Genomic DNA, 25,296 nt, shown 5'->3' with positions numbered 1-25,296 from the left:
TGGTTCCATTTTTTTAGTGTGTCAAGTTGACAACCGTGATCAGCCATCACACACAGCAGAGGATTTGATCCCCAATGGGATCTGTTGGTCTTAAACCCTATCGGGAGATCAAATATGAATGAATCGGTGCTTGTTTGCGAGCTTTAGTAATAAGGTGATGGGCAAACCATTCCAATAAATGTGTTATTTACATAACTGTCTTCGTGATGTTTAAAGGAACATTCTGGGTGGGCCACTTCTGTGAAAACTTCTGATTTCTTCTTCCTTACTTCCACAGGTGTGTGATCTGTATGATGGACTTTGTTTATGGGGACCCAATTCGATTTCTGCCGTGCATGCACATCTATCACCTGGACTGTATAGATGACTGGTTGATGAGATCCTTCACGTGCCCCTCCTGCATGGAGCCAGTTGATGCAGCACTGCTTTCATCCTATGAGACTAACTGAGCCAGGGTCTCTTGTCTGACTTCAAGTGAACCATCAATTTTGGTGGTTTTGATCTTTTGTCAATGAGCCCAAAGAGCCAGGGATTAGGAATTAAGATCATGCACAAAAGTTTCCTAAAAATTCCTGGATGGCTGCAGATGTTGAGGAAAGTACGTGATATTTTAGAAACCCAGTGGGGAAAGTAAGATGGTATTTTTATGTAAAACCTTGACCCAGTGTTTAAAAACATAATTGTATTTAGATCTTGTTATTGCTCCAGTACATAGGAATTGTGTAAAGTGTTACAGCAGCTGTATGTGTTTAAATTGTGTGTGTTGAAGATTAGGAAAAAGATAGTTGTTATTTTTCCTAAATGAGATAAGTTTCTCCCTTCCACCCAAATTCTTTTCTGAAGTTACTGGCATTTGGGTCAAGGTTTTATTAAAAGCTACATTTTATAACACTGGCACAAAAAAAAAACGTAGTTTTAAGCTTGTTTGCACAGTTCTTTTTTTCCATTGGAAATGGAATTCATTGCCTTAGGTCTCTTTAAATAGTGTATTATTATCGTTGGGGCTGGCTCTGTGCTTGAAAACCAGTTTATTTATAACCTGTTGTAAGTGCTGTATTCTGTTTGCAGTTAGGAAATGCAGAATTCAAAGTGATCTCCTAGCTTGTAAGCAAACTGAGATGCACTATCCCTTTTCTATTAAAAATGAGTTGATGTGTCAAGAAACCAACTCTAGCAAAGTGGGTTTAATATTAAACCTTTCCTGTGTGTCTTATCTTATTGTGTTGGTTATTATGATGATAATTGAAAGTCAAGGTGAAATTTAAATATTAAGATTTCCGATTTATTGAGCTTGAATTATGCCACCGTGCTTCTATAAAAATGAAGGCGGCACCAGGGTGAAACTTAACAAGAAATAGATTCTCAGTTGTGACAATTTTGATTCTCTTTCCTGTGACCTCTTTCCATGTTGTCTGGAACCATAGCAAAAGGATACTGCATCTCTTGTTACTGTAGTGCTGAGGTTATTGAAGTTACATAAACACATCTCAGTCTCTGTTTCTTAGAAAGATATCTGTTCAGTCCAGCTAGGTGACTGACAAAAATAAAGGTAAATGTGTTTCGTGTTTTGCACACAAATGCAGCAGAATTTGTATAACCATGCAACTCATAATTGTGATCTCAAAAAAAGGAATTTCTCCTTTACTTTTTCTTGCAATTAATGTAAGAACACTCTAAATCTCTAAACTTCTGAAATGTTAGAGGTAGAGATGGTCTAGTAAAAATGTAGTCATGTTTTATCCACTTAGCATGTGTTTATTTTTCCTTATGTTCCCAAGGTGATTTGTTTACTTTACTGATATCATAGCTAAAAATCATTAGCAGTAGGAGAAGCTCTCTCCACCTAACAAATCAGAAATGGTTCTTACTTTATATTGAGTTGAACATTTGACTCAACACTTTTCTACATTCAAAACAAGTTTCTTGAAGGTTCTTCATAATTGCATTATAGAAGAAATTACCATATCATACTTAATTTGACATTCAACCTAAGTATTCATGTGTTGCTTAATTTCCTGATGAGCCCTATAAAGGAAAGACTTAAAGATGAAATTGAAAAAAAAATTGAAATTAAGTTATCAGGTTCTATTAAATTGTTATGTATACCTTGCTTAATTTCTGTTCATTAATTTATATCCACCCAATAATACAAAGTAAATTTGGAGGAAACAGCTGGCTATGCAATATTTTCAGTGGTAATTCTTTTTTTCCTTTGTTTTTTCTTCTGAAACGTGATTTCTGTGTGATCCAGTATAGTCGAACTATTTTTTAGATTTTCAAAATTAGTAAACTTTTTTCCTAGTCATCTTTCATGTTCCAGTTCAACTTTAGTACAAAAACTTTTTTCTCAGAAGTTTGATAATGTTGAAGGAACCAGTATTGAACGTAATGCTTTTGAGGAGTACTTTGTATTCTCTAACTTTGTTCTGCACACACTGTATTAAGAACCATCAATTTGGCTTCTACTAAATTGTTAAATAAAGATATAATATAGCTATGAAGGGCTTAAAGTTAAGAGTTGATTACATATTTCCTAGGATATCTCATCTTTTTTATAAAGTCATATAAATTTACCTTCAAATTTGTATGTATGAATACCTTTGGGAAGTATTTTTCTTTCCTTTTTTTCTTGTTTTACTTGAAAGCTTTTTGTTCATTTATTTTAAGAGTATGTCAGGCAGATCATTACATCCAGGCATCCTTTAAAGTAGGCAGGTCCCTTAGTGGTAACCTTTACCCACTCAAATTCACCTCACATTAGCAATGAGAACTTGGGCATCACCCCTAAGGAAATTGTTATTTCCTTGATTATAAATTTAAGGCACAGGGAAGTATTTTTCATTACTTGGCATTTACTATCATCCAGTCATTTACTTAAAAACTTGATTGCTAAGCCGGGCGTGGTGGCGCACGCCTGTGGTCCCAGCACTTGGGAGGTAGAGGCAGGCGGATCTCTGTGAGTTCAAAGCCAGCCTGGTCTACATAGTGAGTTCCAGGACAGCTCTGGCTACAGGGAGACCCTGTCTCAAAAAGACAAAAAAAAAAAAAAAAAAAAAAAAAAAAGATCGCTTTAAAGTTTCAAAAAAAAGCAGGCAGCACCTGTTGAGAAATGGGCAAGTTGTATTCTAGCTTGGCTGTGGGATTTGAAATGTCTGAGAAGCCTTACTTTAAATGCAAAGCCCAGCAAGTTGAAATACTTTGATAGACTTTGTTTTGCTCATACCCTCTTCGTTTGCCAATTTTGCCTCCTGTATATATGTGCACCACATGTGTGCCTTGTGCCTACAGAGGCTAAAAGGGGGCATCAGATTGCCCAGGAATTGGAATTACATGTTAGTTGTTAGGTGCTGTGTGGGTGTTCACACCCAAACCTGGGTCCTCTGCAAAAACAGCAAGCACTCTTAACTGCTGAGCTATCTCTTTAGACCCTATTCATATTCTTTTTTTTTTTTTTTTTTTTTTTTTTTGGTCTTTTTGAGACAGGTCTCCTGTAGCCACAGCTGGCCTGGAACTCACAGAGATCCACCTGCCTTTGCCTCCCGAGTGCTGGGATTAAACGTGTGCACCACCACACCCGGCTCATAATCTTTTTTTTTAATTTTACGTATTATATGAGTTTTGCCTGCATATATATGTAAGTGCACCTATGTGTGTAATGCCAACAGAGGTCAGAAGGGGAAGTTGGATTCCCTGGAACTGGAGTTATAGGTTGTGAGCGGCCCGACGCGGATGTTGGGAACTGAAACCAAGGCCTCCCTAAGATCAGTCACTGCTCTTAAAACCGCTGAACAATTTCTCCAGCTACTCTTACAGGGAAATTCTTAAATCAGTATTGGAAGACTCCTCCCCTACCCTGGGTGTCTGTGTTACAGAATAGTGAACATGAAGGCTCTCTGTATACAAAGTTCCTTCTTTAGGAAGCAAGTATGATTTTAAAAGGAATTAACAGAACTACCTTTGGTCCTGAGCCTGAAAGTAGAAAGGAAGAGAAAGTTTTAGATATACTTGAGAAATGTCAATAAGCAGAAATAGTAATTGGCATGCAGGAGGCCCGAGTTCAAATCCCTGTAGCACTACCACCAACAACAAAGTATAGTTTGGTTACCTCTGTGAACAAAAACAGTAGGTATAATCTTTTCTGAGATAGGCTCTTACACTGTATCCCAGGCTAGCATAGAATTCCCTATATAGTCCAGGCAACCCTGAACTTGTGACAGTCCTCCTTGTAGGTCTCCCCAGTGGGTCTACAAGGTGTGTAGTACTGTGTCCAGCAGTAGCAATCATTTCTTTGTCAGTTAATTGTATTTGCATGCAAATGCATCTTAGCCAAAGTAATAACCTCAGACTGGTTTTCAGCCATGGAGTCCAATGGTCTTTTCTGGTCTCTGAGAGCACAAATAATATTTTTAGAGACAGTCTATATATCCCTGGATGGCCTAGAATTTGCTATGTAGACCAAGCTGGCCTTGAACTCAACAGAGATCTGCTTCCTGAGTGCTGAGATTAAAGGCATATGCCTCCTCATGTGACAAAAATAAATTTAAAAAGTGAAATTATACACAAGTTATCTGCACAGTTCACTTTTTCCCTTGTTGCTTCTTATCACATTGAACAGCAGGCACTGATCTGGAACAGCTGGTGGTTACCCACATGGCAGCTAACAACTATCCGTAGCTCCAGTCCCAGGGGATCCGACAGCCTTTTCTGTTCTCCGCAGGCACTGCACGACACGGGTGCACGTACCTACACGCAGGCAATACACTCATACACCTAAAAATAATAATGTAAAGAGTATACATGTGCGTGTGTGAAGGCCAGAGATAACCTCAGGTGGTCCCTTAGTCACCATCTACCTCTTTTCTTTGCGACACATTTTCTCCACCCTAGATGAGAAGTGCTGTGTGGAAGACTCCACCCTCTCACATTTTAAGTGTTCTCTCCTCTGGAACCAGCTTCAGCTTGAGGTCCCCAGTATGGGACATGTGACTGCCTGAGGGCTTGTAGCTGCTGGGTCCTGCTGTTCTCTCCACAGTTCACATAAGTGTTTTGTTTTTCTTTTAACTTTGTGTATGAATGTGTGTGCAGGTACCATTATGGTGTGTGTGGAGGTCAAAGGACAGCTTTTGTGGAGTTAGTTCTTTCCTAGCTTTATGTGGGTCCTGAGGATGGAACTCAGGTTGTTAGGCTCCTGTTGCAGGTACCTTTACCTGCTCAGCCATCTCTCCAATCCTGCCATAAAAATTTTAAAGGAGATTTTAGGAGAAAACTTTTGTGTGTGCTGTTGGGACTCAAACCCAGGGCTCTTGCACATGCTTGATAAGCACTCTTCCACTGACCTATGACTCCACCCCTGGAAAAATGGTTTTCATTATCTGTCTGACTCTTGAGAAAAGTTACTGCTCCTTGGGAGGTTTAGCTATCTTTGAAAGCTTTCCAAGGGTTTCCTATAACCATGTTTGTAGGCTCCAGATTTCTTGGCACTGAGTAAAAGCAGTTAAATAAGGTAATTTAGTGCTTGTCCAGGGAGTCTGGTCATGGTAGTAGTGGTGGTAGTGGTATAAGTGGTGTCGTGGTAGTATAGTAGTGGTAGAAGTAGTAGTACTCCGAATACTTGTGAGAAATTTTGGTTAACTATTTAAAGGAGAAAAGTCTCTGGACCACTGTATAGTAACTAATCTATCCAGGGCTGGGAGGCAAGTTTTTGGCAGTAGGTGAATAGAGGCATGGACTATGATCAGAAAAAGAGGTTGACTTCCAGCATTATCCACATAACAGGGGGATACATAGATACATTCTGCCAATTCCAGATTTAGAGCCACTCTTTCAGCTTTAAAACAGTACAGAATAATGATCGCCATGCAGGTAGTGAAACTCCACAGTCATCATAAGCTACAACTTCACAGTGCAGCTGTTGATAAACCATGGTCTTGGTCCTTGTTTATACTGGTAAGCACTATCTGCAGTGTTGAGGGGAAATAATGCACAGGCACACTTCACTTGTGAGACAGGTGCTGCTCTAGCAAGGTATTTGCAGGCCAGCTATTACTGCCAATCTTCCTCATGATACTCTTAAGGCTGGGTGTGGTGGTGTAAGACTTTAATCCCAAAGGCAGGTGGATCTCTGTGAGTTCAAGGCCAGCCTGGACTACATAGCAAGTTCCAGGCCAGCTGGGGCTACAGGGAGACCCGGTCTCAAAAAGACCAAAAAAGAAAGAATACCTTTTGAAGTGAGAAATACTGTTTGTGGTTATGGGTTTTGATAAACAGGGTTTTTGATTTCCTGTGAAGAACAATATGAAATGCCAACTCACATTGAATCTTACCAAGTGACTAGCATTTACTTAGCATATTGAGAACATTCTTTTTTCCTAAGTCTAGTTCTGGTAAAAGGGAAATGTAATATTTCTGTTAACATTTCAGACAAGCCAGAAAGCAGTTGGTACTGGAGGCTGATAATGTCCATGTTTAACCCCAGAGAGTCCATTCTTCACATAGCAACTAAAATAATGTTAACTGAGCAGATTTGGATGATGTCATTCCCCCAGCTTAAAACTTTAATAGCTTCCTGTTGTGCTGAAAATAAAATCCAAGCAGGGATGAGTTGGCTTTCTGCCTCTCTTCATAGGACCTGACCGTCCAGCCTCATGGACCATCTTTTTGGCCTTCTAAAATGCAAAGCTCTTTTCTGCCTTGGCCATTTGTTCTATCCTGCTCTCATGTTATTCAGATAACTGACCTCTTGTCCTCTGCACCAAACATACCCCATTTATTTTTACTCCATGGCTGATTGTTTGTATCTCTTCCCTATCTATCAAAGTAAGCTCCACAAGAGCATGACCGTCAGTACTCAAAAGTTATTTATTAAATGAAAGAAAGATTAGAATGAGAAGGGGCTAGAGAGATGGCTCAGTGGTTAACAGCACTCGTTGGCTGCTCTTGTAGAGGACCTGGGTTCGGTTCCCAGCCCCCACATGGCAGCTAACAACCATCCATAACTCCAGTTCCTGGAGGTCCAGTGCACTCTTCTGGCCTCCATGGGCTCTGCATGCACATGGTGCACTTAAGATGCAGTCAAAACACTCATACATGTAACAAAAATAATTGAAAAGAAGAAAAGAGGGGCCTTAAGGAATCTGAACATTCTGATGGGAGTTAGGGGGTGGTGCGCAGGAGCAGCAAATCTAAATTGGCAGCTTTTTCCTAAGCCCAGTCTCTAGCCAGTGTCTCAGACTATACCCACTGACCTAGTTCTCTTCAGCTGCAAATGTGGGACGTCATTGAGAACATGAAGGTATATTTATGGTGATTTTTCTGCCTAGCATGTCCTTTTCCCTATTGGTAATAATACCTACTATGCATATGACCCAAGAAGGGCCAATTGGCTGTTTCTCTCTCAGTCTAATGCAGTGGTTGTTAGACTTTAGTGTGCATCAGATTCATCTGGAGAGGTTAGTAAAACTTGTATTTCTGGGCCTTAACCCTATGATATATAGGTCTGAGACTAACAAGGCCTCAGGTGATGCTAATAGTGGTCTGAAAATAACATTCTGAACTTCTTGCCTGAGGGATGAACATTGAGCCAGGCCAAACTAATCAACCCTTCCTTCTGCATTTTGCATCTTGGAGTTAGGAGAACAAACCTTGTGCCATTAGCCATAAGCACAAGAGGCTTGAACTGCTATGTACTCTGTCATTCAAAGAAGCCAGTTCAAGAGAACGCCCAACACAGAAGCAAAGCCAAAAGATGTACGTAGCCTTAATGGCTGCACTAGAGATGGTCATGCCACAGGCCAAACCCACCACTGCCTTCCCACAGTAGATGGGCTAGAAAGTTGATGGTATATTAGGGGCTGTGATTTGTGACTTATTTACATAATTTTTAATCCTCGGTAACCTTATGAAGCACTTAACCCACCTGGCAGTCAGAGGACTTTTTGGAATCTTCTCCAGGTATCAAAATAGGTAGGGCCTGTACAAGTGCTTTTACCCACTGATCCATATTGTTAGCCCCCAGGACTAAAAGGGAGGTGGGTAAAGCAATGGGGGTGGATTGCAGACATACGGTACGCTTACATGTGGGCAAAGCATGGATGGGTACACATGAAATTAAGTAAAAATTTTAAAAAGGTTCTGACCAGCTGTATTAGTTCCTTCTCTGTTCCTCTGATAAAACACCACAACCAAGGCATTCTATAGAAGGAAGCGTTTCTTTGGTTTATGAGTCCAGAGGGAAAGAGGCCATCGTGACAGGGAGACATGGCATGAGGCAGCAAGTGCAGAAGGCTGAGCGCCCATGTCTTCACAAAGGTGTGGGGAGCTGAGAGACAGACTCAAATTGTGGCAAGGCTATGAACTCCAGCAAAGCCATACCTCCTAAACTTACCAAAACAGTGCCACCAACTGCGGACAAAGTATGCAGATGCTTAGAGCCAATGAGGTACATTCCTCCTTCAAACCACCATACTCATGGATCATTTGAACTCACAGAAGTGATCTGACTGGCCTACCAAACACTCAAGTAGTTTTCTGTTGTTTGTTTTGGTCTTTTTGAGACTGGGTCTCCCTGTAACAGCAGCTGGCTTGGGAGTTCCACTTGCCTCTGCCTCCCAAGTGCTGGGATTAAAGGTGCATGCCATCACACCCAGTTACACTCAAGTGTTTTTAAAAAACAGCCTGGGGGCTGGCGAGATGCCTCAGTGGTTAAGAACACTGGTTGTTCTTGCAGAAGACCCGGGTTCAAATCCCAGCACCCACATGGCAGCTAACAACTGCCTGTAACTCCAGTTCTAGGGGACAGCCTCTTCTGACCTCCGTGGGCATTGCACAACATGGGTGTACTTAACCTACATGCAGGCAATACATGCATACACATAAAAATAATAAAATTAAAAAGAAAACAGAGCTTGAGGCAGGCAGATCTCTGAGTCAAGGCCAGCTAGGGCTACAGGGAGACCCTGTCTCAAAAAAAAAAAGAAAAACCTACAAGTGGGGGCTGGAGAAATGACTCCAATTAAGAGCACTGGCTGCTCTCAGAGGACTGGGGTTCAGTTAGCACCTGCATGCGGGCTAACAAATGTCAGTAACTCCAGTTCCAAGGGCTCCAACACTCTTCTGACCTTGGTAGGCATTGCATAACCTGGTTGCACTTACGTACATGTAGCCAGTACACTCATACACATAGTTAATGGGAGGAAACTCAAGTGTGGTACTGTGAACATAAACAAATACACATGGCTGGAGTGGTCATAAATCTTGGAGAAAACCCCAGGACTGTCACATCGGTAGACTAATTTGATTTCTTACTATGTGCAAAATATAGATCCTTGTATTTATAGACAAACATCCCAGTCACCACTTAATCAAGAAGCTCATTTTGCACCAGTCAGAGACTGTTACCAAGTACCACAACTGGTCACACACAGACATCGTCTATGAATTGCCCAGGCCTAAGTGACACATCTACAATGCAACTTACACAACTAAGCCTCATGGAATATAGAACAGGAGTAAAGAAGAGGACACTAATGAATCCCTCAGTCCTCAATAATAAGCTCTGTCATGCAGCAGAGGGCCAGGAACACAAAAGGTCACAAAAGGCCAGAGCATAGAGATCAAGAGTCTGCTGAATGATGGTCCTTGGACAGGACTTCTTCATTAAATTTCACCTACCCAAGGCTCTGGGACCATCGAGGAAGAGGGGACAGAAAGATTGTAAGAACCAGGGAGGAGGTGCATGACCGTACAGAAACAGCCCTACAAGTTTCTGGTAACCTGCTCGTATGATTCAATGGCATAGGTGTCAGCATACACAAGTCCCATGCAAACTCAGACAATACCCCAGTATATAACTGAAAATGAACAGCAGACCCCAATCTTATCTGAAGAAATATTAGCAACTGATTGCTGCTAGGTGAAGAAGAGCTGATCTTCCTAAAACAACGGACTCTAGATAGGCTGACTAGACCTCAGTGGATGGACTTGCACTGGGGAACGGCTGGGGACACTGACAACCCAGTGGTCCTTAACAGGGATGACCGAGCATATGGGCTGCAGTGGGGGAGCTATAGGAGGGTGCCAGTGGAGATGGGCGTATAAAGATGATTAAGATTGAGATGTTCTGTATGAAATACACAAATTTTTTTTAAATTTTCAGTAAAACTTAAAAAAGTGATACCCCAGCAGGTGGTAGTTATTTCAGTGTTTGTAAAATACATTTTGCTTGTTGGGCTCATTTTTGCTTTGTTTTTTTAATTTTTATGTCATGTATGACCGTTTTGCCTACACATTTAAGTACATTATGGGCATGCAGTGCCTGAGGGGCTAGAAGAGGATGTTGAATCCCTTGGAACTTGAATTACAGATGGTTCTTAGCCACCATTTGGGTATTGGAAACAGAACCTGGGTCCTCTGCAAGAGCAGTAAGTCCTCTTAACTGCTGAGCCGTCTCTCCAGCTCCAGTCGGCTGGTGTTCTATGACAGAGTCTCACTCTAGCCCAGGCTGGACTTGAATTCCTGGGCATTCCTCCTACCTCAGCCTCAGGACTGCTGGAATTATGTTTGGAGACTTGCCAGCACTTATATCAGGCAGCTTACAACCACCTGCAACTTCAGGGGAATCAAATGCTTTCTTCCGGCCTCCATGGGCACCCATGCTCTCACACATAATAAAACCTTAAAACTTTTTCTGTGTCTGATGTTGTATGCCACCCTATCTGACAGTGTTCCTTCTCGGTTATGTGCAGTCTTGTCCCAACTATACCAGAGCCAGCTGAGCTAACCTGTCTAGCAGACATGAATGCTTTTATGCTTTTCTTCCATCATCGCTCAATGATTTCATGAACACTGGTTTCGTACATGTAGTACCCCCCCCCGTGTGTGTGTGTGTATCAGGACGATGAAGTCCAATACCTTGTTGTCTACCTTTTTATTTTTATGTGTATATCATGTGTGCGGAGGCTAGAAAGGAGGGTGCTAGATCCCCTGAAATGAGTTGCGAGCCACCATGTGATTACTTGGAACTGAATCTGGGTCCTCTGCTAGAACACCAAGTGCTCTGAGCCATCTCTCCAACCCATACCTTATTTTGATGAGCTCTGGGTATCTACCTGTCACTGCTTCCACAGTACTGGTATCACAGGTGTATACCTCCGCACCCAGATTTTTACATGCAGGTGCTAGGTGTCTGAACTTGGGTCCTTCTACCTGTGCAGCAAGCACTTTACCCACTGAGCCATCTTCCCAGCCCCAAATGTTGATAAGGGGTATTTTAGGGGATCGGGGGCCATTCTTTTGGCTTTTTTCAAGTTTGACCCTCTACCTCATTGTGCCATTGGCTCAGAAAAACATATCACACATACCCCATGTATTACCAATCCAAGATTTCCAAAAATGGAATTATTAGCCACTTATTTCATCAACAAATGGCCCAAGGTTCAATATGTCAGGCTTTAAACTACTAATAGGTTGACCAGAAATTCAGTATAGGCTTTAGAATTTGGCTGCCTGGCTTCAAATCTTTCTGATGCACTTATAGCTATGAGGTCTTAGGCAATTTAAATAACCTGTGTTTTTTCATCTTTAAAAGTGTCGTCAGGCCAGGAAGACACTTCCAGCACTCGGGAGGCAGAGGCAAGTGGAGCTCTGTGAGTCCAAGTCCATCTGATATACATAGCAAGTTCAGGTGAGATGGAGCTGGAGGGAGACCTGTCTCAAAAAGACCAAAAAAAAAAAAAAAAAAAAAGTGACATCAGGAGCTGAAGAGATGGTTCAGCGGTTAAGAGTACTGGCTGCTTTTCGGAAAAGACCTGGATTCTGTTCCACATGGTGACTAACAACCATCCTTAACTCCATGGAGTTCCAGGGGATCCAACCCCCTCTTCTGACCTCAGTGGGCATTGCAGGACATGGGTGCACTTACATACAAGCAGGCAATACACATACACAAAATAAAGTTTAAGACATAAATATTAGCTTTATCTGCTATAAAGCTGGCCCCCAATATGCTGCTGATTATCTGCTCTCCTTATGGTTATAGGAGAAGGTAGAGGTAAGTTCACAAAAAAGTATGTCATATATATCCCACATCTGGTTATCCAGTGTGAATTTTCTTCCAGTTTACACAAGTCCTTAATCTGAACACTATTATCAAACTTGTTATTTTTGAAGGTGAATATACTCTGGTGCCTGAGGCCTGAACTGAGCCATGTTGCCTTTCTGGGGAACTCCTCACCAAACCACAAGCACCTCAAGTCAGTGTAGTGCACAAGTTGCAGAGAAGGGCAAAGAACTCAAAAAGAAAAAAAAATTACGTGGCACTAATAGCCCCTACTACGTAGATTACTTACAGGGATTACATAAATGCGTTGCTTATAGCAACTGGTACACAGGGAGCATGTAATACCGTCCGCTCTTCTTTCCCTCCACAGCATAGGCGGTCTTGAATTTTTTTTTTTTTTTATGTTGAGATGTCTCATATCCTAGGCTGGCTCTTGAACTTGCCATGTAGCAGAGGACCTTGAACTCCTGATCCTCTTGCTTCCACCCCCCAAATACTGGAATTACGGGTGTGCCACCACACCCAGCTGGATGTCTGATAGTGTGACGTGTCCTTACTGTGAAGGAAAACTTCTCATCTAATCATTTGTGAGGTTAGCTGTTACCTTAAGTCTGAATGTTGACTTCTAGCAACCTTAGTCTTTTGGCAGTTGTGTGCCTCTTTCAAAGAGCTCTGTTGTTTCTCTTAATAACTGGTTTTATACAGTACAGTAGAAGCAATTTACAGATTGCTCATTTAGAAATGGCTTTTCAAACTCCCGAATGAGGTTTTTGTGGGTTTTCTCTATTGGTCAGTAATGAACTTTGCACCAGATTTCAGAGGAACCACTAACCCGAGCAGCTGCAGCTACAGCTAAGGGCAGGTGTGAGGTGTTCCCATTTGCTGCTTGAATTTCAGAATTGAGGCCCATCTCATTTCTTTGACTTAACTGATGGTTGTGTGGACACCAGGAAAAGTTGTTGAAAAGGCGTTCTGACAGGCTACATGTATAGGTGAAGCGGAAAAGATTGTTGTTGGTGCCCCCCCGCCCCCATGTTAGAATGAGTGAACGTGGAAATAACTCCAGAGAAAAGTAGATTTAATTCCTTTGTTAAACTGTCTGGCTTTCGGCAGCTGGGACTTTCTGAGCCTCCTGGTGCATTTTTCACTTGTTGGGAATCTCCCACCTGGACCTCAGTGAAGCCTTGGGTTGAGGCTGGCCTTTTAGGGGCCTAGCTCTGATGTCAGGTTGTGGCTTTTTGTTATGAATGTTGATAACTATTGGAAACACTCCCACTCTTGACTCAAGAGATAAGCAAACAGGGAAGCCTGCCAGTGTGTGGGAGAGCTGATAGGAACAGTGGCCTGCCAAGCCTGCCAGGCTGAGGGCCGTGACCAGTGTGAATCAGGTAGACTGCACTGCCAGGGGCCTCTTCAGCTCATGTTTGGCAACTGCTACTTCCCTGACTACTGAGTTCATCTGTGACGTTGGATTTAAACTTTCCAGAGTGAGAATTACTTGCTCTCTCTGTGTCCCAGCTGTCACAGAGTCCCTCCATCCCTCCTGGGCAGAGATGCTGTGAAGGCCTGCGTTAGTAGCAAAGGAATGACCCAAAATGATTGGTTCAAAGAAGACACGGAAAAGTCCAGGACAGGATTTTACCAACAAAGGCTCCTGCATGTAAACCCAATGTTTACATGCTTTCAGTGATTTTGGTAGCTACCTCAGAAACTACCAGTGTTATCACTGCAACCAGGGCAGCAGACAAAGTGGTCTAATTAATGAGGCCTGGGAAAGCATCAGCATCAGCAGCAATGATAGCAAGGAAAGACCCTGACAAATTTAAATAAAAGCAAAAGTCCTTGAAATGTTGAGATACCATTGTAAACCCTATTCTGCAAATGGTATGTTAGTATCCCCTGATCAGTGCTGCTTTGATACAGTGGCAGGCCATTTTCTATGTGGGAGGCCGTGAGGGCTTACCCTCATTCTGCAACCTCTCTGATCACCCTGCACCATCCTGCCCCACAGTCCCAGGTTCATCTCCCAGCACCCAGGCTTTGGAAAAGGGCATACTTGGCAAAGGGCTTGCTGACTGTGATGAGTGTTCTTTTGTGTAGTTCTGACTTTTTTCCTAGCATTTTTCACTTTGGCGGCACTAAATGAAAAAGATCCTTTAATCCCAGCACTCAAGAGGCAGAGGCAGGCGGATCTCTGTGAGTTCAAGGCCAGCCTGGTCTACATAGCGAGTTCCAGGCCAGCTAGGGCTACAGGGAGACCCTGTCTAAAAAATAAAAAAGCCAAACAAACAAAAAACTAGCAAAAAAAAAAATCATGCATGAAGACTTTTTGTTCTGGCTTTTCCCTAATGAGAATATGCTGTACTTAAAACCCACTTCATTCACTATCATTTTTAGGAGGCTGGGTATATTTGAGCATCTGCCAAGGGGTATGGGGTATATTAAGTGTCTGCTAAATATAGCAATGCTAGAAGATCGGACAAGTCGGCTGCGGTGATTCTCAGATGGTACTCATGCATTGGGGAGTGGCATGGTCACAGGCAGATATTCCTATCGTGTACATGATTTTCTCCCTCCAGGAGAACGGTTAGTTTGAATTGTGCTGACACTAGAATGTAGGTAAACTGGTCAGTAAACTTAGAATTCTCACTTCAGCAGTTGCTGAGGTTACAAATTCAGACCCTGTTAGGGGCCAGAAGACAACAGACTTTAGGGAAACCTCTATTTAGTTCCTGCTGATCGTTAGCTTGTATTAATTTAAGCTCAGTGTTCCCACGTCTTTCCTGTGCATATTTTGTTTTGTTTTGTTTCGGGACAGGGTTTCATGTATCTCATTCTGGTCTCAAACTCTCCCAGGGATGACCTTGAACTGCTGATGTTATTTTTTTAAAAATTTAACATCATATTCTCTAAGTAAAACATGCATGGGCCAGTCAGCATCCAATCCAGATTTTTCTGCCTTGCCTAAGAATTCAACACATCTTTTATTTGAATAGATGTTGCATGGTCTCATAAGTGTATAAACTTTATTATTTAAATATCTCTTTTAACTGAAAAATCGTAAAACATACAGTAGGCCAAGAATAGTCATTCTAGTAGTTGCTGCAAGGAAATCCGTGAACCCTGGTATGGAGGACGAGGTTTTTATGCTTCATAAGCTCTTCCCACGGGCTTCAGATGGGGATGCAACTGGTTTCTGAGAACCTTCTCCCCCTTGCCCACTAACCTTCTAGCTTTGGCACATACAGCCAGAGGGTCACACTGTCAGGCCTTGGCATCCCCATTCCCTATTAGTGATTAAGTTCAAGTTTCATCTCATTAAAAATATCTGCTTGATTTGTAAACTGAAAGTCACAAAAGGAATGAGTAAATATCAATGTTGTCTACTACCCCTGCCCAATTCCCAGGGACTTTGAAGTCAAAGACAGACACTAGGAACTCCCCCTGCCCTCTGAAAGGTCTTTCTACCCTTGGAAGCTAAGAAAGACCTTGCTGAGGTTTGAAATGCGGTTTGGCCTTTGTAATCATGTAAAGAGATTGTCCTCCAGATCAGCTGGGGTGAAAACATTTGCTTTTGTTTTGGTTTGTTTTTTGTTTTTGTTTAACACCAACTATAATCCCATTTCTAAAGAAAGATAAACTGTTCATCCATTCTCTTAAACATCACAGTGAAAAACAAGTACCCGTATGTATGATAGGGCCGGCAGAGGGCTCCACCTGCTCTGCCCTTGGCAAAGGCCTTGGCCACACTAGTGAAAATGCTGACTTTGCTTCTGCACAGATATTCTTGTGCCATCCCCCTGGAGCACCGGTGGACCCCAAAGGAGAGGCAGGGCAGGGGGAAGGGAGGTTTTGAAATGTTTCCAGGAGCTCTGTTCAGCTGTCTCTGTTCACCTTCCAGCCCAGGTGTGCTGCACAAAGCTACAAGGACACTGATGACACTATGGATCTGCTGCCATCCTCTAGGGAAGATTTGGCCTGAAGTGTAGCCGCCTGGATGCGAAAATGCGTTCTTGATTCCATGGAGTAATTCTTGTAGTTTTGCCTAGAAATGAGCAGAGAATCAGACACATGAAGCTTGGCTATTCTGGGAGGTGTGTGCTATATGAGTCACAAACCACCACTACCTTCACCATCACCACCCTTATCCCCCAACAAACCTGAAAGCTAAGGAAGGTTTTAGCTCCTTCAGGGTCCTAAGGAAGGGTTGAGCCCAATGGAAGGCTTAGTCAAAAGGGTATGTAGTCCCCCGTCGTCCCCCCCCCCATCATGCCCTCTGGAACCACCCTTGATCCTGCAGGGTCCTTGAGTTGAAAGGCAGCCCTGCAGCTGGCTTAGTAGGGTGAGCCCTTGGCAGCTCACTTCCTGTCTCAAATTCCAGCAGTTCATTTGTAAACAGGGAAAAGCCCTCAGGTGGCAGGTCAGAGCTGGGCTCCCAGGGTACCGCCCTTGCCAGCAGCCTCGCTGTTGCCTGGGCTCCTCTGCTCCCCAGTCAGCTTCTGAGCATCTCAGCTCAGAGAGCACAGATAGGACAGATGGGGTTACTCAAGCCTTACTTGGCAGAGTCTAGGAGTTTGATGGCCTCTTCGTTTCTGCCTTGCTCCATAAACAGCAGGGCCAGCTCCAGGAGAGCATTCGGAATCAGGTAGTGGTCATATTTAATCTTCTTTTCACTGCACAACAGAGGCAGACGTGGCTCTTGGGCTTTGCCCTTGAGATATCCTTCAGGTCCTCCACAGCCTTCTCAGTTTAGAAAGACTGGGATCCTCTCAGTTCCTGTGCCCTGGGGCCCCAGCCCCCTGACCTCCTATGACACCTGTCATGTCCTTAGCCCCCCCGCCCCCCGCCTCAGTCCCAACCCCTATTTCTCCACATGAATGGTTTACTAAACTGGGAAGTTTGTTCCCTACTCTGGCCCCTCTGACCCATACTCCACAGGGCCTTGGAGACATACTTAAAACATGGTCTACCCTGTTCAATAACCTTCCTGATCTCCTATATGCAGGGTAAAGTTTAGCTCTGAAGACATCAAGGCCTTTATTAGCCTGACCTTTCTATAATATCACTCAGGCAGGGACGGTCCTCAACTACTGTCATCAGTCTCAGGGATTTACCATGTCCAGGCACATTTCATTTAAAAACCTTCTCCAGGGGCTGGAGAGATGGCTCAGTGGTTAAGAATACTGGTTGTTCTTACAGAAGACCTGGGTTCAAATCCCAGCACCCACATAGCAGCTAACAACTGTCCGTAACTCCAGTCCCAGGGGATCTGACAACCTCTTCTGACCTCCGTGGGCATTGCATGACACAGGTGCACTTACCTACATGCAGGCAATACACGCATGCACATGAAATAAAAATAATGAATAAAAATTTTTAAAAATATATATTAAAAAAAAAAACCCTCCACTGCTCTGTCTGCCTCCTAACTTCCAAATTTAAATGTCAACCTGATAGCCTTTCTCATTAGCTCCCATTAGATTTAGGGGCCTCTGCTGGGTACCTCTGTTCCTCAGCTTCTTTCCAGGACAGACCTCCTGAGTCCTACACTGGGCCTTCGACAGCTCTTGCCTCTAACCTGTGTGCTACCCACATGGTCATGGTCAAGGGCTGTATTACAGACTACAGGGAACTGTTTAGTGGACAAGATCATGGATAAGCACATTGTGATAAACAATTTGTCAGCCCTTGGGGGGGGTTGTGCTGAGTCTGAATTATCTGTGCCCCCCACCCGAGGCCAGCACATGTCCTGTCACATATGCCATGAATGAGGTTGGCTAGAAGCAGCCACTATACCACTATAGTGAGAGGATGCAGACACTGAAAATTCTACCCAGGACTAGTGGGAACAACCAGAGGCACTTACTTGATAGAGATGCTCCTGAAATTCTCTTCTGCCTCCTGGATACGGCCCAGGTATTTCAGACACAGCCCTTTCAACAATTTGACCAAACACTCATCATCAGCTGAGTACTCATTCTCTGAGAAGAGGGTTTTGGGGAGAAAGAAGATAGGCTTGTTCACTTCTGCAACAGTTACTCAGGGAGCCTCTCCTCTGTGGAACCCAGGGGACTCAGATACTGAGGAAAGACAGATACTGAGAGACTGACAACAGAGTGAATTAGGAGTGACTGAAGGAAGCCCAAGAGAAGGCCTTGCACCAGGAGTCAAGGGAGACGTGCTCAGAGGAGCTGATGTGAAGGTCTAAAATGCAGTGGTTACCAGGACCGAGAAATGAGGAAGGACATTTTTGGCAGAGGAGCCTTCAGCTATAAAGACCTGACCTAGCCTAGCAGGTTTAAGAGCCTGAGGGTAGTCACCTTGGCCAGCTGCCAGCATCTCTTCAGCCTTAGTGATGACCTCAAGCATCCCGTCTGTGAGCGTCGGCTGCTTCCCAATCACAGCATATCCATTCCAGATGTACATCATTTCCTGAGGGTGTAAGTGGGGCAAGTCAGTCCTAAGTATCTCAACAGGGCCTCTAGTTTCCTATCTGTAAACTGGACATCTCAGATCAGAGGCTTTCAAGGCCTTTGTGGCCCTGATATTCTAAGACATGTCCCCTCCCCGCCTATGAAGCTGTAGGTTTGAGGACACTGTGGAGGTAGTTTGCTACGTTTTGAGAGTCTGCCCCTCCAGTGAGGACTCAGGACGGCCCAGCTGCCGACAGTTTTCAGCTACTTTTCTGCAGTGGCTCCCACCCGTCCCCACCTCCTTGTCCAAACTCATCTACCCTTGGAGGTCCTCCTTTGAGGACTAGGCCATGCCCCAGACTATCCATGAACTCCTCCCTGCTCCAGCTGGCAGGGCCTCCCATCTTGAAGGAAACATTTTCTTAAGCATCTCAGAGCAACAGAATTTAAGACTGTCACCTTCTCTCCCCATAGTGTTGGCTAAATGACGCTGCTCCATCATAGAAATTAGAAAACATCCTGATTACTTTTTTTTTTCTTGCTTTAACTGGCAGGAAATTCAGAATATTAAATTTTCATTTGCAATAGCTGTTAATTTAAAGTCACATTTCCTAAATTATCAAACCATGTGGATGAGAATGTAATTTACATGAACTTCTAGAAAAATTATTACTCTGGTTCTTGTTACAATAGAAATTTAGACCAGTGTTTTTCAAATTGCTCTGTAGACCCTTATGGCCTGTCTAGAGCTGTTCCCCCTGCCTTGAGGTATGTGCAGACTGCTGACCCATCTACCCAGCCCATACCAGACAAGGCTTTGTCAGAGGTTGGGCCATGTCCTAAGCTCTTCCCCCAACCCAGGTGAATTGTGAAACCCTCTCCAGGCCCTCAGTCTGCCTCCTGCTTAGTGAGGCTCTCTTTCTACCCACCAGAGCAGGTATTGGCAATGAGACAGGGTTGGGAGAGAGGTAGCGCCTGGACTTCCTGATGGCAAACTTCTCCGTGGGTAGAGATTTCCCAGCAATCTTGAGCTTCAAACCTGGCACAGCCCTGGAAAAGAAATGAGGAAAGAAGGGTTGAGGGTGTGCAGCTCTGAGGTAGAGCTCCTGCCTAGCACGTGTGGGCCCCAGGCTTAATGAGAGAACAGTATTCTCATCCTCTTCTTGTCCCTGTCTGGGCCTCAGTGGGGCCAGTTTCCCCACTGTATAAGGAGAATACTGGACTGTAAAGAGCCTTCCATGTGGTAGCCAGCTGTGGCCATGGCCTTATTTCACAGCCTCTGCCCCATGGCCTGACTGCTTTCTTTGGCTCGGCAAGAGCTAGAATGGCAGGGATGAGAATGTACCCAGACATCTGGACCTGCACTGCCTCCTACTTATCTCCTCCCCACTCCCAGGCTTTCCTGGGAGGGCCCATAAAGGTGTAATCCCAGTTTCACAGGCTAGACCAACACCCAGAGAAGGGGAGGGACCTACGCTGAACAAACAGCTCAAACCCTTAATTAACTCCAGCCGCCTGAGTTGTCGCCTCCTCAGCTGTTTCAAGGATAGAACAAAATGTACACAGCTGGCTCAGCTGGAGCCTCGCCTACCATCTACTGTGCTGCCCACTGGGTGTGGCCATGATCTCAGACCTGAGCCATCGAGGCTCAGGAGACAACTAGATGGGTGAAGCACCCCAGATTCCTTGCCTGCTTATTCACTGTGGAAGCTCTCTGGATCTCGGATTTCACCTCCTCTCAGGCTTTCTGGGAGAGTTTGTGACTGGGGACATGGAGTCTGCTGTAGTAGCAGTAACCCAGGAAGCTCCTAGTACACCCAGCTCTGCTAATGGAACCAGCCAACCTCATCTTGACCACCAGAGATGCTCTAGACTTCATCCTAGACTCCAGACTAAGCTCGCTAATCTTTGTGACCCTTCACAAGAGGCAGCTACAGAGAACAATGGGAATGGCACTTGAAAGACAGCTCACTCTGCTCTGGGTCCTACTCCGGGTTCATTAAACACATCGTATACTTGCAAAACTATCCTGCTTGCTATTCCTAGCTTACAGGAATGTCCAAAATCTCCCAGCTAAGTAATGGCAAGGCCAGATTTAATCCTGTTCATTTGATTCAGTCTTGGCCTGTGCTTCTCTGGGAGGTTCCAGCCAACTCAGCTCAGAAGGATCTTACCCTCTGGACCTCGGTATCTGTATCTGTCCTACTGACCAGATGAAAGTGACTGAGGGCTAGAGGATGCTGACAAAACCAGTGTGAGGAAAACCTCTGAATGCACTCAAAGGACTCTGATCAGCAGCAGCAGCAGCATGGAGTAGTGACCTGAGGGGAATATGACACAGGCACTTTGGGAGAGGCAGCTTAGAGCTGGGGAGGATGGCCATCCTATTATCACTCTTCCTAGTACCCCAGTTCAGGTAGCCAAGGGCAGATCCTGATCTATCCATAGTCAGGCCTACAATGGGAGCACAATGGTGGGACCCACCTGAATAACTCAACCTCATCATCCCCAAATGGCTTATAGTCCTCCTTCCCAAACATGCTGAGGTAGGCGGCCTTCATGTAGATGTAGGTGGCCTATGGGAGACAACATTAGTGAGATGTGAGCAACCTTCCCTCCTCCCTCCAGACACAGCTCCACACTGCTTATTCAGAACTCACTGTGGTCTAGTATAGAAAGGAACACTGTCCCTAAGCCCCAGGGGAGGACACTGAAGCAACAGAGGACTTGAGCTGGGAGTTAGGTGATTACAAAGAAGCCTGTCCATCATGGCTCCACTGAGAGAAGGACCCAAGCAACTGGCAGGTGAGACAAGGCAGAGGGGTGGGAGTATCGGGGAGGAGGACTTTGGAGAAGTGATGACTGATGACCCTTGAAGGACCATAGGAAGATCTGAGGGGAGCCACCTGAGTGGAGGCAGAGAGCTAGGACATGTGTGGGACACAGCGGTGGCTTGTAGCAGGGGCTATATGAAGGAAGTATAGGTCCAGAAGAGTGAACAGGACCCTAGCAGGGCTCACTGGTAGACCTGTGCCACGTACTTCACACCTCCATACATCCTGAAGAGAATACTTGAAAGGGCCCCAGACCTCCTGGGGCAGAGCAGGGAGTCTTCCCAGGACCGTGCCTGCTAGACCCATGGGCTCCCAGACAGACAAATTGGGGGCCCCTGTCCCAGCTGGAGAGTGCCTGGCAGGCCTCAAGTTCCACCTAGAGATGCTAGGGTCAGGGTTAGAGGTGCATGGCTCCATGCTGCCCTCAAGTGGCCAAACCTCTGAAATAGGTGACTGCTGGGGTAGTTGTCAAGGGCAATACCTTCCAGTGGCCAAGAGAGAAATACCGGGGTAGAGAAAGAAAGGGACTAGGACATCCTGGAGTCTCCACCTGTTAACCACCTATGCTGGAGCCCAAAGCCTCAGGAGCCGGAGAGAAGGGTAGCTGGTCTTGTGGGCTGTGATGGGCTCCCTGTCATGAGAACCTTTAATGTGGTGTCACCCTTGCCCTCCCCTGACCCTGACATGGATGGACAAAGTCCCAGGGACTATACCTCCTGTCTAGCTTTTTTTTTTCTTTCCTAGATTGGATACCTGGTATTTGACAAATAAGTCTTTAATTTAAAAAATGGCAGTGATTTATATGTATATATATGTATATATACACACACACTAATTTAAAAACATTTTAATAAGCACCAAGTAGAATAGTTCACAATCAAAAGCCTTAAAATGTCTATAAAAATGACTTTTAAGAGCTTTATTTGACAAACCAGCCAATCAAAAAATGAACTGGGAGCCAGGCATGGTGATGCACACCTGTAATTATAGTGCTTGGAAGGTAGAAGCAGGTGGATCAGAAGAGAAAGTTTATACTCAGTTACACAGTGAGTTTGAGGGCAGACTTGGCTAAATGGGACCCTATCAAAAAAGCAAGGGGTTGGAAAAATGGTTCAGCAGGTAAAGCAATTGTTTTGAAAGTCTGATACCCTGAGTTCAATCCCCAGAACTCATCTGACTCTACTAAGTTGTCCTCTGACTTGCATATACACTGTAGTACACCCACACTTGCATCATATACACAAAATAATAACTAAAATAAATGGGACAGTTCTCAAAACTAGAGATACAAATGAACAATAAATATTTGATCCCTTAGCCATCAGGGAAATGCAAATCAAAACTACAAGAAAATCACCAACCACAAATGAGGATGTGGGGAAAGAGGAACCCTTATAGGCTGCTTATAGGTATATAAGCTTGTGCAGCCACTGTGGAAATGAGTATGGGAGTTCTTCAAAAGTGTAAAAATAGAACTAGTGTATAATCTAGTTGTTCTACTCCCGACTATACACCCAAATTAATCTAAGCACACCACAGATCTACTTGTATATCCATGTTTGTTACTGCACTATTCACAATAGCCGAATCCTGTAGCCCCAGCTGACCTAGAACTCACTATGTAGACCAGGCTGGCCTTGAACTGTCAGAGATCTGCCTGCCTCTGCTTCCCAAGTGCTGGGATTAAAGGTATGGAACACCCAGCTGGGAACCCACTCTTAAAAATTAAATCTAAGGCATGTGTGGTGGTGGCACATGGCCAACATAGTGAGTTCCAGGCCAGCTGGGGTTACAGGGAGACCCTGTCACAAAAAGCCAAAAAAAAAAAAAAAATCTAAGAGTTAGGCTTTTTATTTGTTTAGGTAATTGTAATGTCAGTGCAGTAATGCTGCAGGATCTGAAGCCCTCTTCTGGCCTCTTGCATGCACGTGGTGCACTTACATACATTCAGGCAAAACACTCATACACATATTAAAATGAAGCCTCTACCCTGTGACCTAACCCCTCCCCCAATCCTACAAGTCCTCTCCCAGAGAACACAGAATATCTTAGCAGTGCCCTCACCCCAATCCCTTGTCTTCCTTGCTTTGGGTTCAGTGTCTGCTCCCTTCCTCCATGCTCCCCCAGCTCCTCCCAGACTCAGCTGAGAGGTCCTGCCTCCCTGAAGCCCTCCTTGTTCTCTTGGCTGAGTCTCTCAGGGCTGCCACTGGCCTATCCTTTCCCCCTTTATATTGCTGAGCTGTTTCACCTCCAAATTCCCACCACCTCAGCCCTCTGCTGCAAGTTCTGGGGAAACTCGGGGCCCTCCTTCAAGAATCCTGTCAAAGAAAGATCCAAATATAGTAAGCGGTGGATATGGCAATGGTCACAGGCAAATCCCTAGAGTTGGAAGCTTGATGGACGCTGTGCTAAGTCAGTCAGGTGCTGGAGATTAGGGATGGATGAGGCCCCAGAACTGAGGGCCCCATTTTTCATAGGAAAATCCATCTGAGGAGAGTATTGCAGAAAGAGGAAAACTTATTGCCCAAAGTCATACAGTGAGCTGGTCCTCACAGCCAGACTTCCTGACACCTAGGAGACCTGGCCATCCACTGCTCCTCACTGGAACTGTGTGGCCACCCCAGGCCCTGTGGGCCCTGTTGCCTGTCTCACTCTACAGAAAGGATTCGGAAGTACATTTAGTTTAAAAAGGTTCCCTCAAGGAACAATGAGGAATGGATACGGTGTGTGAGATGGGCTGGAGGGAACACCCCCAAGCAGCAGGGCAAGCCTAGCCCTCTGAGGACTTGAGCAAGAAGGGAAACAGAGTCCTAAGTTTCTTGGAAATGACATCAAACTCACTGTGTGTCACCAAAAGCCGTGTGGGCCTCAGGGTCCCACCTGTGCTCACTGGAGATGATGGGTTCTACCTCATGATATGGTGAGAAAGACAAGTGCTAGAGACAGAGAGGGCTCAGGGAAACCTGAGCCCCACCTGCCCCAGAATTCCCCTTCAGCTTGGCCCCCTGCCTGGCAGAGCACTGAAGACGGACTTCCATGCAAAGGCAGGGTGAGAAGGGACAAGATGCAGGTGACAAAGACGTCTCCTAATGTGCTAAGGGAGAGCTGCCTGTAGTTCTTGGCAGAGGCTTCTAAGGTCACAGCCAAGAATCATGGGAGAGTACCAGGACTGATTAGCAATGTCTGCTATGGGCAAGGGATAAAGCCACTGAAACAGGCGTGCTATGTATCAGACTGGATACTGAAGATTCCTGCTTTAGAGTTCTATACTATTACTATGATGAAATGCCCAATACTTTCAACACTTCAAGTCTGATTGTCTGTGGTGGGTAGACATTTGTTTTGTCAGTAGTTCTTATCTATAATATCCCCTCCCTTACACACACATAGCTTCTAGGTACATCACCCCTTTTCCTTCCAGAGAACACCCCTCCTTATTCTCAGTCAATGGGGAAGCCCTCTTGCCTCTCTAGTTCAGACACTGACATGCACAGGAAGGCTCAGCTGTGGACTTCAGCTGAAACCAAGAGGAAGATGTGAGTGGCCCCTGGACACCTTGCCTGTCATATGAAGAAAAGGGGTCCACCTATCACAGACATCAGAGGTGAAAACACAATCACAGATGGAAAGGCTAAGCCCAGACAGCACACTTTGAATTCCTGGAGTAAGATAATACCTAGAAATTTCAGTTATATGAGCAAATGAGCCTTGGGTGCTTTAGACCTGCCTAGTCCAGTAACCACTAGTTAGTCCAGGAACTAACTAAATAAAATGTAAAATATGGGGCTGGAGAGATGGCTCAGTGATTAAGAGCACTGACTGTTCTTACAGAGGACCCAGGTTCAATTCCCAGCACCCACATGGTGGCTACGAACCGTCAGTAGCCCTGGTTCCAGGGAAATCTGACACCTTCTGATCTCCACTGGCATTGTACAACACAGGTACACTTATATACATGCAGGCAATACATTCATACACATAAAATAAAAAAATA

General features: G+C 44.6%; 2 protein-coding genes and 1 non-coding gene across 5 annotated transcripts in view; 1 reads left to right on the top strand and 2 right to left on the bottom strand.

The window, feature by feature from the left end:
- Positions 1–2,497, top strand: part of Rnf11 (ring finger protein 11) — a 31,454-nt gene extending 28,957 nt beyond the window's left edge. The window contains exon 3 of the mRNA XM_008828461.3: positions 278–2,497. Within this exon, the coding sequence (XP_008826683.1) occupies positions 278–449 (172 nt within the window). The 3' untranslated portion in view covers positions 450–2,497. The remainder of the gene's footprint in view (positions 1–277) is intronic.
- A 177-nt stretch (positions 2,498–2,674) lies between these two features.
- Positions 2,675–2,825, bottom strand: LOC115069513. The gene has a single exon (XR_003848776.1). It is a non-coding gene; the product is annotated as a U12 minor spliceosomal RNA (small nuclear RNA).
- A 12,242-nt stretch (positions 2,826–15,067) lies between these two features.
- The window catches only part of Ttc39a (tetratricopeptide repeat domain 39A), a 30,416-nt gene continuing 20,187 nt past the window's right edge, over positions 15,068–25,296 (bottom strand). For all 3 annotated transcript variants that reach the window (XM_008828459.3, XM_017796996.2, XM_029561274.1), the window contains 6 exons: positions 20,953–21,044; positions 19,398–19,518; positions 18,376–18,487; positions 17,922–18,036; positions 16,612–16,728; positions 15,068–16,100 (listed from right to left, as the gene is read on the bottom strand). In XM_008828459.3, the coding sequence (XP_008826681.1) occupies positions 15,977–16,100; positions 16,612–16,728; positions 17,922–18,036; positions 18,376–18,487; positions 19,398–19,518; positions 20,953–21,044 (681 nt within the window). In that variant the 3' untranslated portion in view covers positions 15,068–15,976. The remainder of the gene's footprint in view (positions 16,101–16,611; positions 16,729–17,921; positions 18,037–18,375; positions 18,488–19,397; positions 19,519–20,952; positions 21,045–25,296) is intronic.

This window comes from Nannospalax galili, unplaced genomic scaffold (assembly GCF_000622305.1).
Source record: "Nannospalax galili isolate Female #2095 unplaced genomic scaffold, S.galili_v1.0 scaffold713, whole genome shotgun sequence".
In the NCBI taxonomy this organism is placed as follows: domain Eukaryota; kingdom Metazoa; phylum Chordata; class Mammalia; order Rodentia; family Spalacidae; genus Nannospalax; species Nannospalax galili.
Note: the sequence above shows the minus strand (reverse complement) of the source record. Positions and strands in the feature narration are given on the sequence as shown.